The sequence below is a fragment of the Lynx rufus genome, unplaced genomic scaffold, assembly GCF_022079265.1.
Source record: "Lynx rufus isolate CCGP_SWC_20201006 ecotype Redwood Valley unplaced genomic scaffold, mLynRuf1.p SCAF_3, whole genome shotgun sequence".
In the NCBI taxonomy this organism is placed as follows: Eukaryota; Metazoa; Chordata; class Mammalia; order Carnivora; family Felidae; genus Lynx; species Lynx rufus.
In genome coordinates, this window is record NW_025814845.1 from 97,096,838 (window position 1) to 97,114,431 (window position 17,594).

A 17,594-nucleotide genomic window follows, 5' to 3' on the forward strand; every position below is an offset into this window, starting at 1 on the left:
TAAATGATTCTGATTCATCACAAAGGAAGGTTACCATTAGGTAAAATAATCTTGGCTTTTAGATGCTAGGTAGTATATGATAAAAGCTGTGCATTTCAGATAATGTACATGTCAGAGTTTTAGGTAGTTTTTCCATTTAAAATAGCCAGTAGGGCTTTTCTAATCTAAAACTGCATTCTAGATGGAGCAAAACTGTGGCAGACCAGTAGAGTGCTTGTGTATTATGGATACTCAATGGACATAACAAATGGTTTGCTTATGGGCTGAAAGGGGGGCATTAATGCAACTTTCAAAAGTTTACATTCAGAATAAATATATACACTAAGGAAACAACTCAGTAAAGTTAGTTAAGGAAGCCTATCAATAAGAATTCAGCCTCTGCCAAATAAGTTCTCAAAAATATTCCCTCATCAGTGTCATAAGTTTAAATCCTGATGCTCCAAGCAAACATTTTCATCCCTTATTAATTGCAAAACAAATAACTCTCCAGCAGTGAGTCACTCCTTCCTTTAGCTTCGAGACTTGTCGCAGAGATTGGTTTTTAATTATTCATGCCTATAGTTCAAGTTAGTTTAATTATCCACCTTTTCATCATAGCATCAGCGATCGCATGAAGACCCTGCAGCTCTGAAGTTCAGCTTTTACGAAGTGATCTCAGCTGGTCCCCGTGCACCCTCCGAGCTTAGAGCCTTGCAGAAGAGATGTTTGATCCCAGGGTGGTATGCCAGCCACATCGAGAGATGGCTTGTTTATTTCCCTCCCTTTCAGGTATTGAGCAATAAGAATTTCCATCATGTTACAATCTCATTAAGTTGATGACTTTGCCTCCAGGATAGAGGAAATTTTTACTCATTAAAACATTACTGGCTTTTACTCTTTAGTTGTAAATAATAAGACTGTGGCAAGGAATAATAGTTAGGCAGAGGTAGACAAACTGTTTAATTTTCTTTCTAAAAGTATTTCAGGATAATTCTCCCTGCTGTATTTTCCAGTGCATACCCTTCCTGATTGTCAAGAACTTCAAAAGCTTCATATCCCTGATTCTTATTCTGTGAATAAAGCTTGAGAACATCTTAACCAAACAAGGCAAATAATGTTTTTCTTAATTAAGTGTCATTATTTCCCTTTGAACCACCTTGCTGAATTTTTCATGAGCTTCTTGCCTTCTTTGCTTCTCTTTTTTGCTAGACATCAACCTAGATTGCAAACTCAGCCCCTCCATTAGATAGCTTAAAGCAGTCCAGTCACATCAGACGTAGTGTATGCTTGTGTATCTAGGACTGTGCTGTCCAGTGTGGTAGCTGCTGCCACATCTGGCTATTTAAATTTCTACTAAAAGTATATAAAATTAAAAATTTAGTTGCTCAATGACATTAGCCACATTTTAAATGTTCCATAGCTACCTTTTAGACACCACAGCTATAGAACAATGCCCATAGTCACAGAACATTCTAGGGAACAATGCCAGTCTAGACTGAATAGAAATATTGGAGAAGAAGCATGAGCAGAAGTTGCACTGCACTCTTTGTGGTCCTCCATTATGGCCACCTGTCATTCTATCTTCTGGGCCACACCCCTCCCTCATTAGAGTAACAAGCAAACTCTTCCCCTCAGTCAGTTGAAGAACTTCTGTCCACATTCAGGTTGTCTGGGAGTCTTGTCTTTTTCTCCAAATGGGTTATCTAAGTATTTCTTAAAACTTTACAGTGCTACTCCTTTGAATGGACTCATGGAGAATGACATGTCCTCTGTGTCATTACACCTGGTCTTATTACAACTTTTCTTCTTTTCTACAGTGCTCTTTCCAATCTTGAATGATGTAATCATTGTTTTGCCTGTTGTTGGTGGGGTTTTCTTAAGATTTTTTTAAAGTAATCTCTATACCCAACATGGGGCTTGAACTCACAACCCCAAAATCAACAGTCATATGCTCAACTGACTGAGCCAACCAGGCACACCAGTTTTGCCTATTTTAAACTTGGTTTCCATTTGTGATGTGTAATCACATTTCTTAAGCTCATTTGGTCCCCTCAAATGGCTTTTTTGTTTTCATAGTATTTTGGGGACTTCTCAGATTACAAAACCTAAGTACACTTAATCAGTGTGATTTATTTCTTATTCTAAGTCATTAATGAGATTGGTCTGGTTAAGTCTAACAACAATGTATGCAAATGCCCTCAGTAGAATGTCTCTCATTGACTAAATTCAGAGTGCACAAATTTTTAATTATACAGTTACACATCTATCTTCAATGTGCATTGTCTTTTGTTTTAATTTCTCTGGTAATTTAGTTGCTAATTATTGATGGGCAACAGCTAAGGATGGATCCTGCTACAGTGATGGATGAAGTACAGAAATTTCTAGGAGTCTCTCCTCATTATAATTACTCAGAAGCTTTAACGTAAGTTTATATTCTAATTAACTTATTGAAGTTTCATTAGAGAACTGGTTTTTTAAAAGTTGCAGTTTGGTGATGCAACTATTATGTTGGCTTCTCCTTACATAACTGATTATTTTCTGATTAGTTTGACATTAACTACTTTGGAATGAACTTTTCAGCAGTGTGGCAAAGAAATGTTCTAAATCCTCTGTTGATTTCTAACTATGAAAGATTTCCCCTAGAAGGAAAGCAGAGAAGCAAAATAATTGTAAATCTTAAAACCAAGAATTAACCCACAAAAGTGGCTACTTAAAAAAAGTCAGTAAGTGCTAAACCTGTTTAACAGACAATAGTGGGAACTCTTGCAAGCATGAAGAGGTGATTAACTGGATGGTTTATGAGCCCTGTCTTTTGTGCAATTTTCAAAAATAATGTCATGCAGCAAGAAATCACCCAGTAGGTGACTGAATAGGCAGAAAGAGATATGCTGTTATTACTCTTACACATACTTCCATGTTTTGCTTTTATGTCTTTACCCACTGTGTATCTGACCCTGTCACCTCTCCTTCGAAGGCCACAGCAATTACAGCTCTGGTTTGGTTTTCTTTTGCTGCTCTTTTCTGATTTCCTTAGGTAACTAACACCATCTGGGCCAGGACAAGCATAAGGCAAGAGAGTCATTAGTACTGTAAGAAGGCACTCGTTCTCAGGACCCCGCAAATACCTGACAGTGAGTGCCTCCTGAAATTTTGCCCCCTAGGTAGCTCTCTTACCTGACTCTGGACTCCACTTAGCATTTGAAATAAGACCTCCATCTTTCTTTGTTCATTATAATAGTCAGCAATAATATTCATGAGGGTTGTGTTTGTTCCTATTTCACGTGCTTAGAGCAACTGGAAGATAGAATTGAATGCGCCATGGACCTGACCTACACTATAATACTTTTTTTAAAATTTTTAGACTCATAGACTGAGCCTTAAAGAAACTAAAAAAGACTGTTACGGAATTCTTCCATTGTATTTCTCAGTATAAAACTCACATCTATAGATCAACTGATTTTCTCTTTTCATTGTATACTTTATCTTACAGCAGGTTAGACATTGTGAGTGCCAGGATTCCTTTACCTTTCAGCATCCCTTACAATAAAGATTGGCAGAAAAACATCAAATACTGCTTATGTCTTGCAGAAATCATATGTAGAGACATATGTAAAAAGGACATTTTGCTTTAGAGGACAAAGGAACTTGACTTTTGAGCTTCCTTCCCAAGAGCCATTTTCTTTTCTTATTACTATTAACCTTCTGACCTATGTGTTTTTATACTATGAGTACTATTAGAGCTTTGTGGAGCTTTAGTTCAAGTACTAACACAGACTCTACTAGCCTTAGGTATTTAACTTCCGGCTTGACCTTAAAGAAAGCTGAGTGATTTTAGTTTGCAGTTAGAAATTCAAGTCCACTTTCCCCTTTATATCTTTTTAAGTATCTCTTAGAAAAGAAAGCTTTTATTTTCTAAACAGTTTTCTATTTCAAGTTGGCTTATCTTTGGGTCTTTTTTATACAGCATATAGCAAAGCATTGTATTTCAGAAAAAAAGAAGTGAAGTATTCTATAAAGACATAATTTCTTTTTTTATGGAATGGTCCTTGACCTGCATGCTGTGTATTTGTCCCCTTTGCATCCAGCTCAGCAGCAAGCTTTTTATTCCCCTCTACTGCCTAGAAAAGGGAGTGTAAACCTAAGAGAAGTAATATCAGAGCAACATACTACATACAAAGAACTGTGGATCGCTTTGCACCTGGGATGTACCTGGCTAAAATTGCCCGTTATGTGATTCTCTAGCCTCCTATGGAGCTCAGTGGGTGAAGTAGCAAGATAAGATATGTGTAGTCTCTAAAACCATGGCTTCTCATCTTGCAGGGCTTTCCAAGCTCTTACCCTGCTGATGGAGATAATGTATAGCCATTCAGTTTCTTTTTATATTTTCTTGTCAATCATCAGTTGGCTTTACACATCTTATAAAAATCAGCAGTGTACCTGTTGTGGAATATTTGGAATTTCATGTCGTTGTCTTAGTCTGAATCATCCTTCACCAAGCCTTTTGCAGTTGTTCTGAATCATGCCCCGATAACTTAATTACTCTTGGTAAAATAACTGTACTGATAGGTTTTTTCTGTGGTGCTTTGGACATATTGAGGATCACTGGGGGTCAAACAAAATGTATGTTCTCAGGAATGTCATTTATTGCTTCATATTTTTTTCTGCTAGTGATAGTGAAGACTAGATCTTTGGTACTTAAAAAAAATAATTAAAATCCTCTAAGAATGTACTGAACTGCAAGCAGATATGAATTCTCAACTAATCACATAAATCCAGTTTTTTGCACATAGTAGAATAAATGAATTAAACCAGGTCTACACAAAGACTTTACTGAACAGGCTTGGCATGAAAGAGTACTCCAATTTAGGCACTCTATAAACTGATTATCCTCAATATAAAAAAGTCCCTATTTCAAAATTATTTTCAAGAAAAATGTCAATCAGCTTCCATTGTCAAGAGTGTTATTTATTCCTTTCCACAATTGCTAACGAAAGCACTCAAGAGTTCCAAATTTCATACACTCATTGGATAGTCTATGATGCCTTAAAATGACATAGTGCTGTCATCATGAATTTTAAATGACGTACTGAATATGAAAAAAAATCTGATTTTCTTGGTCAGAATGGATGTGATTTAAATAAGCAGTATAAGTTTTAAACAATATAAATAGGAACTTCTCATTCAGTTATGGTAATCAGCATTTTACAATTCTAGTTCAACAAAACCTTATGCCTAAATTGTAAATTGGATTGATATACTGACGTCATTTTAGCTTTCATGTAGTGTGTTACATAGTGTTTTAGAGCCAACTGATCATTTGAGAGAAAGCAGTAAAAATAATGTGTAGCATGGAATTTTGCTACTTTGTATAAAGTAAAATGAAAAGTATAATTTTTTTTATTTTTCCATGAATATATGCTCTAATAGTTCTACCTAGCCATCAATGTTCATGACAAGAGGTTTCACCCTTAGAAATACTAGATAAGGGGAGCCTGGGTGGCTCAGTCGGTGAGGCGTCTGATTTTGGCTCAGGTCTTGATCTCACAGCTGGTGGGTTCGAGCCCCACATCGGGCTCTGTGCTGACAGCTCAGAGCTGGAGCCTGCTTCGGATTCTGTATCTCCCTCTCTCTCTCTCGGCCTCTTGCCTGCTCACACACTGTCTCTCTGTCTCTTAAAAATAAATAAATAGGGGCGCCTGGGTGGCGCAGTCGGTTAAGCGTCCGACTTCAGCCAGGTCACGATCTCGCGGTCCGTGGGTTCGAGCCCCGCGTCGGGCTCTGGGCTGATGGCTCAGAGCCTGGAGCCTGTTTCCGATTCTGTGTCTCCCTCTCTCTCTGCCCCTCCCCCGTTCATGCTCTGTCTCTCTCTGTCCCAAAAATAAAAAAAATAAATAAATAAAATAAAATAAAAATAAAAATAAAAATAAATAAATATTTACAAAAAAAGAAAGAAAGAAAGAAAGAAATACTAGTTAAATACCTGAACCTGACATCTTTATTTCTCAGTTAACCTGTTTGTAAACATAAATGAGACCAGATTGAGTTATATGAGTTTTTAATATTAATTTACTGTAAAAACTTTAATAAATGGACAATAAGAATTTGAAGGCCAGGGTTTGGTTCTGTGGATGGGGCTTGACTAAGTCATAAAGAATTGAAGCTGCCTCAAAATTCAAGAAGCACTTCAATTGTTTCTTTTTTTTTCAATGTTTATTTATTTATTTTGAGAGACAGAGCATGAGCAGGGAAAGGGCAGAGAGAGAGAGAGAGAGAGAATTCCAGTGTGGGGCGTGAGCTTATGAACTGTAAGATAATGACCTGAGCCGAATCAAGAGTCAGACACTTAATGGACTGAGCCACCCAGGGACCCCAAGAAGGACTTCAGTTGTTTCTAATACCATTTCCCTGGCAACCAAATTTATATTCACCAGGAAGTCTTTCCCATCCCATTTTAGATGACTCTTTGTAAAAATGTGCCACATTAAAACCTTTTTTAGTAGCAAAAAAAAAAAAAAAAAAATAGTAGCCACAATAGGGGCGCCGGGGTCATGATCTTGCAGTTAGTTTGAGCCCCATGTTGGGCTCTGTGCAGACGGCTGGGAGCCTGGAGTCTGCTTCAGATTCTGTGACTCCCTCTCTCTCTGCCCCTCCCCCACTCGTGCTTTGTCTCTGTCTCTCAAAAAATAAATAAATGTTAAAAAAAAAATTTTTTTTAAAGTAGCCATGATAGCCAAAATGTGTTGGTTCCCTAGACTACCCATGAAAGACCATCTAGCAGTGGTAAGTAGTGAAAGAGAAGATAGTCTGCTCCAATTTCCTATGATGAATGAATTTGTTTTTCAGAGTGTTCATAACTTTTCAAAATCAATATGCATGTATATGTTCTACATTTATATGTTTACATATATTGCTTCATACCAACACTAGGTGTGAGAGGTACTATTAGCTCCATTTTTCAGCTAAAAAAAAAAAAAAAAAAAAAAAAAACGGGCACAGAAAGCTAAGCCAAAAGTCACTTAGCATATAAATTGAGGAGTCAGGACTGAAACTCAGCCAGTCCACTGGAGCCTGCACTTCCAATCTATTAAGCTCTTCGAGTTGGCACGAGAAGCTACAACTAGAGAAAAACAATATTATGAATTTTTATTAATGGATAGTACACCAACAGGAAGTACTTTCTTTAAAAGACTGAAACCTTAAAATGAGCTTTTGAAGTTATCTCAGACTGTATTATAAAAGAATCCATCTTCAGATGCACAATCACTCTGCATAATAAATGTACAATCACAGTGATATGATTAAGTTAAAATCACACCGAAATACCACTAGAATGGTTATAATCCAAAAGGCAATACCAAATGTTAGCAAGAATGTAGAGAAACTAGAACCCTCATATACTGCTGATAATAATGTATAATAATATGGCAACTTTGGAAGCGCAGTTTTGCAGTTCCTTAAAAATTAAACAGAAGCTTACAAATAATCCAAGTCTACTCTTAGGAGTCTACCCTAAGAGAAATGAAAACCTACATCCAACAAAGACTTGTTCACAGAAGCATTATTAATAACAGCCAAAAAATGGAACCAATCCAAATAGCCACCAACCAGTAAATGGATTAACAGAATTTGGCATATCCACACCAGGAAAAAAAAAAATGGGGTGGAGGAAGATGTCCAGAAAAGACATATTAGAGACTGAAAGCAGATCAGTGCTAGCCTGGGGCTGGAGGTGACAGCAGGGATTGTCCCTGGTGGGCTCTAAGGGTTTTGGGGGAATTATAGAAATGTTCTAACACTAGATTGTGGTGATAGTTATACAGCTATATAAACTTGCTACAAATCACTTAATTGAACACTTAAGATAGGTGTTATGATAAGTAAATAAAACCTCGAAAACTGTTAAAAATAAAATGGGCGTCAGCAAAATGGTTCATTAAATCATAAAAGCATGTGTGTAGAGAGGAAATTGATTAAGAAAAAAAGAACTAACAAAAAATAACTTCTGTGTTTGTTCCATAACACCTACATGATGGTGTTTTGGTTTTGAGATTTACCTGCATTGTTTTCAGTTCACTATTCTCCCATGGAAATGTTACTTCAATTTAAAGGCATTTTAAACATGCTTGAACCTTCTAAGTATAATTTGAATATTCCCTAGGATTCACCTGTCCAAGGGTAAAATTAAGGCCACATTATCATTAATACAGGAATGTTGCCAGTTGGAGGCTGAATCGTTGGAGAACTTTGATTGTCCCTACCTACATGTCTCTTCCAGTTATTTCTAGACATCACGGTGATATTTTATAGATATTTAAGAGCCAATCCATTCTTGTTTTACTCTAATTCAACAAAGTTTTATTGAATGACTACTATATGCAAGACTCTGGGATACAATGATTAACAAAGTATCTCTGCCTCCAGGAACGGGTAACCATAGTGGTAAACAACACATAAAACTTACTTACTTCCTGAAATCCTTTAAAGAAGGGTCCTAGCCACGTCTAGTGCCTACACTTTAAAAAAGGATGCTTCTTGCTGTTCCATCAGATATCAGTGCCTGCAGTAACAGGATTAATCTTAAGGGGTTACTGTTGATATTCTAAACAGATGTAGGGAGATCTTTCTCCATTTTCTATCAAGCTTCTTCATGTGAGCTATGAAACTGCATTGTTGATGTCTTCAAACTCATAAGGTCAACATCAATCCCTTCACCTGTAGCTCAAGTCACCTGGAAAATAAACATGATCTCCCTTCTGCCTTTCTCTTCCTTTCTTTTCCACTCCAGTACACATATGCCATTGCCTATGAACATATGCATACAGATGCCTGGGCTATGTGTCTCACACACACACACACACACACACACACACACACACACACAGTTTTTTTTTTTTTCTCAATAAAGCCAAGCATGACAGCCTGCTGCATAAGATGTAACCAATTAGCAGAGATGAAAGAAAAACCTATTTTTATTTTGATTCTTAATTATATTATGTGTGAAGTTCAGTGTGTCTTTTAAAAACAATGTTCTGTCATAAGGCATATGTATGTTCCAGACATGTATCTAGAGTTAGGTATATTATTAAAAAAAAATAATGGTCTGGATTCTGAATTTTGATCACTTAAATACTTAAAATGAGTCAGAATTCAATTGTAGAAATTGTTAAGGACAAAATGTTTATGAAAAATACTATATCAATAGCAGATTTCCAGAAATTTTGTTGTATTAGAACTTCCCAGCTTTCCAAGTGCCTGAGTGGCTCAGTCGGTTAGGCATCCGACTTTGGCTCAGGTCATGATCTCATGGTCTGTGAATTTGAGCGCCACTTTGGGCTCTGTGCTGACAGCTCAGAGCCTGGAGGCTGCTTCAGATTCTGTCTCCCTCTCTTTCTGCCCTTCCCCTGATCACATTCTCTCTTTTTCAAAAAAATAAAGTAGAAATATTAAAAAAGTAGAACTTCCCAGTTTTCAAATGAATGAATGAATGAATGAATAAAAGAACTTTCCAGATTTCATGTACAGATTATTTAAGTAATAGTCTTTATTAATCCTTTTTTTTCTTGTGCCTCTGAATATGGGACTACTTTATTCAGTTGTCTTACTGATTCAAACAAGAATATAAATAACATGAAGACATACCATGTTGTGTCCTGATCTCACACAATTGTGTCAGTAATGATGAGAAATAGGCTTTGCATAAGTGGGATGTGAATCATCCTTTAGTGTCTCTAATATCCAAACCAGTACAGAGGCAGAAATCTAGGTTTGCAATCTTTTCACAGGGCTATGTTATAAAAACTCTAGATTAGCTACATAAAGAGTACCTTCCAAATCACATCCATACATGTACATACACAATCACAGTATAATTTGAAATCAGCTTTATTGATGTAAAATTCATATTTAATAAAATCTACCTATTTTAATGTACAGATTGATGAATTTTGACTTATGCGTATATTGTATACACGACCGCAATCAACATATAGAACGCTTCCATTAATCCAAAAAGTTTCCTCATGCTTCTTTGCAGTCAATCCTTTTCGCCTCACTCCTGGTCCACTAGCAACCAATGACCTACTTTCATTTAGCATAGTGCTTTTGAGATTCCTCCCTGTTGTTACATCTATCAGTAATTAGCTCTTTTTTTAATCATTATTATTCCACTTTATGGATATAACACAATTTGTTCATCTTTCACTAATTGATAGGCATAGGGTTGTTTCCATTTGTGGCTACAACAGACATTTGTGTACAGATCTTTGTATGGACACGTATTTTCATTTCTCATGGGTAAACACCTTAAAATGGGGTTGGTGGGTCATATAGTAATTATATACTAAGATATATAAGAAGCTTTCCAAATTAGCTGTAATATTTTAATTTCTACCAAAAAGGTATAGCAATTCTAGAGGTTCCACATCTTTGCCAACACTTCATATTAGTCTTTTTAAACTGTTGTTCTAGTGAGCGTGTAGTGGTATTTCATTTGTGATTTTAATTGGAATTTCCTTAATGACTAATTATGTTAAGCAATAATTCCATTTGTTTACTGGTCAGTCACATATGTTTTTTTGATGAAGTATCTGTTCCAATCTTTTCCCCAATTTTTATTGGTATTATCATCTTTTTTGTTGAGTTGAATTATATATTCTGATACAAGTCCTTTATTATGTTTTACATATGTAGTCCAGTCCTATGTTTTACAAATACCTTTGTCCAATCCATGGTTTCTCTTTTAATTTTCTTAAGTGTTTTAGAAAAAAAAGTTTTTAGTTTTGATGTGTCCAAAATTATCATTATTCTTCTTTTAGCATTCACCTTAAGAAATATTTGCCTAAAGGGGTGCCTGGGTGGCTCAGTCAGTTGAGCTTCCGACTTCACCTCAGGTCATGATCTCACAGTCTGTGAGTTTGAGCCCCACATCAGGCTCTGTGATGCCAGCTCAGAGCCTGGAGCCTGCTTCGGATTCTGTGTCCCTCTCTCGCTCTGCTCCTCCCACACTCATGCTCTGTCTCTCTCTCTCTCAAGAATAAATAAAACATTAAAAAAAAATCTTTGCCTAAATAAAGGTTACAAAGATTTTCTGTGTTTTGGTTTTTTAATGTTTATTTATTTTTAAGAGGGCGTGAGCAAGGGAAGGGCAGAGAGAGAGGGAGACACAGAACCTGAAGCAGGCTCCAGACTCTGAGCTGTCAGCACAGGGCCTGATGCAGGGCTCGAACTCATGAACCGTGAGATCATGACCTGAGCTGAATTCGGATGCTTAACCAACTGAACCACCCTGTGTTTTCCCTATGTGTCTTTCCTGTTTACTTTGAGAATTTTTATAGTTTTACCTCTTAAGTTTAGGTCTAGGATTGACTTCAAGTTAATTTTTTTATACAGTGTAAGTAAGTGTCAATATTCATATTTCCCATATAGATATCCAATTTTTCCAGATTAATTCATTTAAAACACTGTTCTTTCCCATCAAATTTACTTGAAACCTATTTTTTAAAATCAACTGATTGTAGACGTGTTGGTCTATTTCTGACCTTTATTTTGTTTGAAGCCCTGCATAGGGCTCCACAATGACCGTGTAGAGCCTGCTTGGGATTCTCTCTCTCTCCCTCTCTCTGCCCCTCCCATGCTCTCTCTCTCTCAAAATAAATTAACTTTAAAAAAAAATAAAAGGTAAAAACATTTTGGTGAACTAAAACATAAGTTTAGTATGTTAACTAATTGGAATTAAAATAAAAACAAAAAATATACTAAAAATAATAAATAAAATATAAATTTAATATGCTACTATTATTTTGATTACAATTATGCCATGCAAATCAACATTTATAGGTACAGTTACTTTAATACAGAGCTCATACCAAAATAAGAAAGTGCTCTGGAAGAAAATTAAATGGATTATAGCCAGAAAATGCTAAATTTAGTCACTCCACAGCACACCAAAACCCTTTGTCTTCTATTAGTCTGCAATTGTATGGTACGAGTACTATGTAAGTCCATAAATATGGATGAAACCTGACTTGTCATTTCTAAACCCTACACAGGAAAAGAACTGACTTGAAATTTATCAAACTTTTTCCTTCCAGAGGAATAAGGTAGGCTTATTAATTTCTATTAATAGGAGACCTTCTGCTGACAATTTTTCTATTAGGAATCTGGCAAACTCACAAATATGACAGATGGACTCAGAATTTAGAAGTACGCCAAAAGACTTTATGCAAAATGACTTAGTCAAAAAATATACCAGTTTCTCTGGTTATAGATTAAGATCCAAAAATATATTCATGTTTTTGGTCATTATGTCTTAGAAATTGCTTGCAAAATACTTTTTTGTGCTTTGTATTTTGAATTTTTTTAGGTTTGATTCTCATAAAGGCTTCTGGTGTCAGTTATTGGAAGAAGGTAAAACAAAATGCCTTGGAAAAAGCAAAGGAAGAAAATACCCTCCAATGGATCCTGATGTAAGTACAGAGCTTATAAATACAAACTAAATAAGCAAACAATAAGTAATATGTATTTTCTTATGAAAGTAGTTATAATAAAAATGTAACCCCTCTAAAAACTAAAAGTGATATTTGTATTTCAATGTATCCAGGTTGCTTCTTTTGATTTTTCCAGTGATATATTACCTGTCATGCAAGAATAAAGGAAAACAACCGAAGTTTCTATTTTGAAGTAGAATAAAGAAGGCAACATCTCATGACAAAAAGTATGATACATTCACAAAAATTTTAGCACTAAATATGTTAACTGAAACCAAGACAGGAAATACATCAACTGGAAATTGAAAGTAGGACCAAAAGATTTCTATTTTTTTCCCACTAAGTTACTCTATAGTAGTAAGTGTGGCCTGCATAATATTTCTTTGGTGGTTTTCTTTGGTTGATTTTAAAATTTACCTTTGGAGTACTATGAGAAAAATCCTTACACATTAATAGGAACTAAAGGGCAATTTCTATGATATTTCAAGAATCTAATATAAAATATATCATTTTCATTTATGTCAAAGCTATTTATTATATTTATTAAAACTAAAATGCTTAAAAGACACTGTAGAACATCTTTCGTAGCATTTTATTTTACTCCTATCATACACAGACATACTGAGACATAATATTAGATTTTGTGGTAAAGAAAGATAAGAAAAGCCAAACTTTTAGGATATCAATACTTCTATACCTCTCAACAAGGTTTCTGTGTAATAAATTCTGGACTGTTTTTAACTCAGACACTTCTAACACCAAATATGTAGAGTTTCATACCAAGCAATGATACAAATTTATGCAATACAAATAGGTACCCTACAATTTAACTCAATTGTGATTCTAATTACCCCAAATTAGTGTAGACACCACAGGTAAACGGCCTACTACCATAAGACTGCCCTCCCTTCAGGCTCCAATAGCAAGTAATGGGTTTCCAGGTTACTGACTTGTGTCCAAAGTGGCCACAAATCAAAGGCTGTCATGACCCCTTCCTCAGGTTTTATAATTTGCCATAACCATTCAAAGAACCCAGGAAAACACTTTTACTTTCTATTCTTATAAAGGATATAAATGAATAGCCAGATGAAAAAGTGCATAGAACAAGGTCCAGAAGGGTCGTAAGCACAGGAGCTTCTCTCTGTGGAGTTTGGGGTGTGCCACTCTCCCAGCACATGGGTGCCTTTACCAATCCTGACATTCTCAAGTCCTTCATTGAAGGTTTTTATGGAGCTTCCATTTATGGAGGCACAATTGATTAAATCACTGGCCATTAGTAATTAACTCGATCCACAGTCCCTTTTCCTTATTTGGAGGTCAGAGGGGAGCGCTGAGTTCCAACCCTCTAAGCATGTGTTTGGTTCCTCTAGGAACCATCCCCCGTCTGAAGTCACCTCGTTAGCATAAACTTAGGTACAGTTGAAAAGGGCTTATTATGAATAACAAAAGACACTCCTCTCAGCCCTATTACTCAGGAAATTGCAAGGGTTTTAGGATCTCTGTGCCAGGAACCAGAGATGGAAACCCAACACATATATTTCTTATATTACAGTATCATGTATATACTGGGTTTATTTGAAGGAGTAGAAGTGGTTGATTTTATGCAAATAGTGACCAGAGGAAAGGGAAGAGTAAGAAGCCTTCACAGAGATCACGGAAACACAAATGTGTAGAACGGATGAGAGCAGGCAGTACCGTCACCACACTGCTTCTCTTCCTATTACAGAAAAATGTCAGTACCCAACTGTCACCAAAACATCATAGAAGACATTTAATCCAGGTAAATTAAGAAAGCTGTTGGCCTCCTTCTACTTGTACTTGGTTTGTGAAAATACAGTGTAGAAAAAGAATAAAAACTGACATTCTAAATTAATACCACTAAAATCTATTCTCTCTCCAAATCAAAAGCATGTAATAGACTCTTTAATAATAGGCAAATAAAATACCTGATCTTGAATGTATTATATGATTCCTTTTTATTATGGTTTTATATTATATAAGTATATATTATAATCTCCTCATGAGTTTGCATGAAATAGATTATATTGAGATACATTAGCATATCTCTTATCTGTGATTTTACCATCTAAAAAATTCCCCCTTATGAATGACTGTCAGATAACAATGTATGTTCAATAAGTCTTGTGTACGACAAAGTTCTGTTCTGGTAACTTTTGGCCTGAATATATTAGACTCCAAAATAGAACATACTGTATTTTGCAAATCTCATAACATTTATCTTGCCATAATGAGGGAGCAGAGCAACAAGAGGAAAGAGTTACTTGATTAAGGTGACAGGATTATGGGGACACACATACACACATAATAGGGCACAGGACTAGGGTTATCTACATAGGCAGCACTGACAGAGGCAGCCAGGGTTAAAAATGATGCCCCAAAGGCCAATAAGTTGAAGTGAGGTTGAGATAATCCTCAGTATCAGACGTTCAATCCAAACTCCAAAGGGATGGAGAGTAGAAATGGATCCTAGGAGATTCAGTTCCAGAGTTAGTTAAGATGTTGGACAATCACTTACTCTGTGGAAATTTTAGGGAGCAGGCTGGCAGGAACTGGGTAGCCCCAGGCTGCTGTTTTTCCAAGCAGGACTTCAGTCATAAAGAGAAATAGCACAAAGTGGGCCATTAAGAGAGAACATAATGGGGAAGTTCAGAAACTCAAACTCTGCACAAAGACCTAGGGCTCATCCCTAGATTCCAGGTCTGGCTGGCAGCAGAGGAGGCACAGAATGATCAGGTTCCCAGAGGTAGATATCTGGGAAATATAATTTATCTTTACCTTTTTCGTTTTTTTTTTCTTTTACATTAATTTATTTATTTTGACAAAAAGAGAGCATGAGTGGGGGAGGGGCAGAAAGAGAGAAGGAGAGAGACAGAGAGGGAAAGAGAGAATCCCAAGCAGGCTCCACACTGTCAGTGCAGGCTCCGTGCAAGGGGCTTGATCTCATGGACCATGAGATCATGACTTGAGCCAAGACCAAGAGTCAGACGCTTAACCAACTGAGCCACTCAAGAGCCTCTAGCTCTACCTTTTTCTTTTGCCTGAATATGCCAGCTGGGCCTGTTGGTGGTTTTAGAGCCAATGACTGAGGAAAAACAAGAGCAGAAATGAGACAGAGTGACACTTAAATCACACAGTGGTTTGGATTCTCCTTTGATCACAGTAATAGTTAGAATATAGCACAAATATTCTATTTAATTCCAATGAGCATGATTCCCGTAAAAATTACGCTTACTTTGAAATTACCAATACAAAATGAGGCTTTTTTTCTATAACATTTAAAATGGAGTACCAGATATGACATTTTAAAAGATAGCACAAGGAATCAAATAAAAACTTTTTAAAGGTTCAGCTCAACCAAAATCCCAGAATAGTACAAAGCCAGGAGGTACAGATACAGCTGCAGAAATCCTCCCTTTTACAACATTCCTAACAACAGGGGCGCCTGGGTGGCTCAGTCTGACTTCAGCTCAGGTCATATCTCACAGTCTGTGGGTTTGAGCCCATCATCAGGTTCTGTGCTGACAGCTCTGAGCTTGGAGCCTGCTTTGGATTCTGTGTCTCTCTCTCTCTGCCCCTCCCCCCACTCATGCTCTGTCTCTCTCTCCCTCAAAACTAAACATTAAAAAAAAATTAAAATTAAAAAAACATTCCCAACAGTAATCCAACCTATTTATGAACCCCGTGAAATGCCATATATATCATAGCCCTTTTCATTTTTGGCAGTTTCAATTACTAAAATATTTTTTCTTTGTTGAAGCAAAATCTGTCCCCCACTAAGTCAGGATAGTTTGCAAGGCATTCTTTTCCTTCGTTGGGTGAAATCATTCAAATATAGGTTAGAAGTTTACCTGGTTTACCTACTGCATTTTTTTTTTTTGACAGAGAGAGAGAGAACAGGAGAGGGGCAGAGGAAGAAGGACTGAGGGAGAGAGAGATCTTAAGAAGCCTCTCCTCCCTAGCACAGAGCCTGACATGGGGTTTGATCTCATGACCCATGATGGTGAGATCATAACCTGAGCTGAAATTAAGAGTTGGTCACTTAACTGACTGAGCTACCCAGGTTCTCCTACCTACTGCATTTTTATGCTTACTTTTAAGCTTACTTTTAAGCTTTATATGCCTTAAAACATCTTTTAAGACAGTATTATGGGAGTGCCTGGGTGGCTCAGTTGGTTAGGTGACCAACTCTTGATTTTGGCTCAGGTCATGATCTCATGGTTCATGAGTTCAAGCCCTGTGACAGGCTCTGTGCTAACAGCACGTAGCCTGCTTGGGATTCTTTCCCTCTCTCTCTCTGTCCCTCCCCCACTCTTGCTCTTTCTCTCTCTCTCAAGATAAATAAACATTAAAAAAAAAAAAACAGGATTGTGTACCTTCCAAATCTAAATGCAAATTAATGATGACAAAGGAGTATTTTATATTATGGATGTACCAAACTAACATTCTCCAAAGCTAGGATGATTTTAATAGAGCATAATATTAAACCCAATCAATTGTTACAGCTATTTTTCAAGCAACACGATTGAGTTAACATTTAATTCTGCACAAAGAAATCACATGCTTAATACAAAAGCTCTTTCCCTCGTAAAAACAGTGGATGTATGGGGCACGCTCTCTCTCTCTTAAAAATGAATAAACATTAAAAAAAAAAGTGTATGTATGTAGAGTGTCTATTTTGAGGAAGAGAGTCACTGTGTTTATGTTGTGCTAAATAAATAGCCCACATTCTTAATATAAATTTCAATCCGGGTATGGTATACTTGATGCAGATTTAAACATCATCAAAATATATGAAGTATGCTTTAATCAACAAAGTGAAATGTACTTTTATGTCCCACCAGAGCAGAGCATTTCTATCAAGCTACTACAGAGATCACAACGTGGAACTCTCAAAGCTACTGCACAGACTGGGGCAGCCTCTGCCATCCTGGCTCAGACAGGAGCTGCAGAAAGTGAGATAGCACTGAGAAAACTCCTTGAGAATCCATCTTCTATGTGACATTCACCTTTCCCAAAGCTTCCAGAAGCTACCAAAAGGCTGTTTAAAAATATACCTCTTCAAATGAGAAAAAAGAACAAAGTTCCTTCCATGTGCTGGCATGTGGATGA

At 36.6% G+C, this 17,594-nt stretch overlaps 1 protein-coding gene across 1 annotated transcript in view; it reads left to right on the forward strand.

The window, feature by feature from the left end:
* The window catches only part of LOC124520835 (bifunctional heparan sulfate N-deacetylase/N-sulfotransferase 3), a 169,417-nt gene extending 151,971 nt beyond the window's left edge, over positions 1-17,446 (forward strand). Inside the window, exons 10-13 of the mRNA XM_047091927.1 lie at positions 598-768; positions 2,292-2,401; positions 12,341-12,443; positions 17,327-17,446. Of these exons, the coding sequence (XP_046947883.1) occupies positions 598-768; positions 2,292-2,401; positions 12,341-12,443; positions 17,327-17,446 (504 nt within the window). The remainder of the gene's footprint in view (positions 1-597; positions 769-2,291; positions 2,402-12,340; positions 12,444-17,326) is intronic.
* The last annotated feature ends 148 nt before the right edge of the window (positions 17,447-17,594 follow it).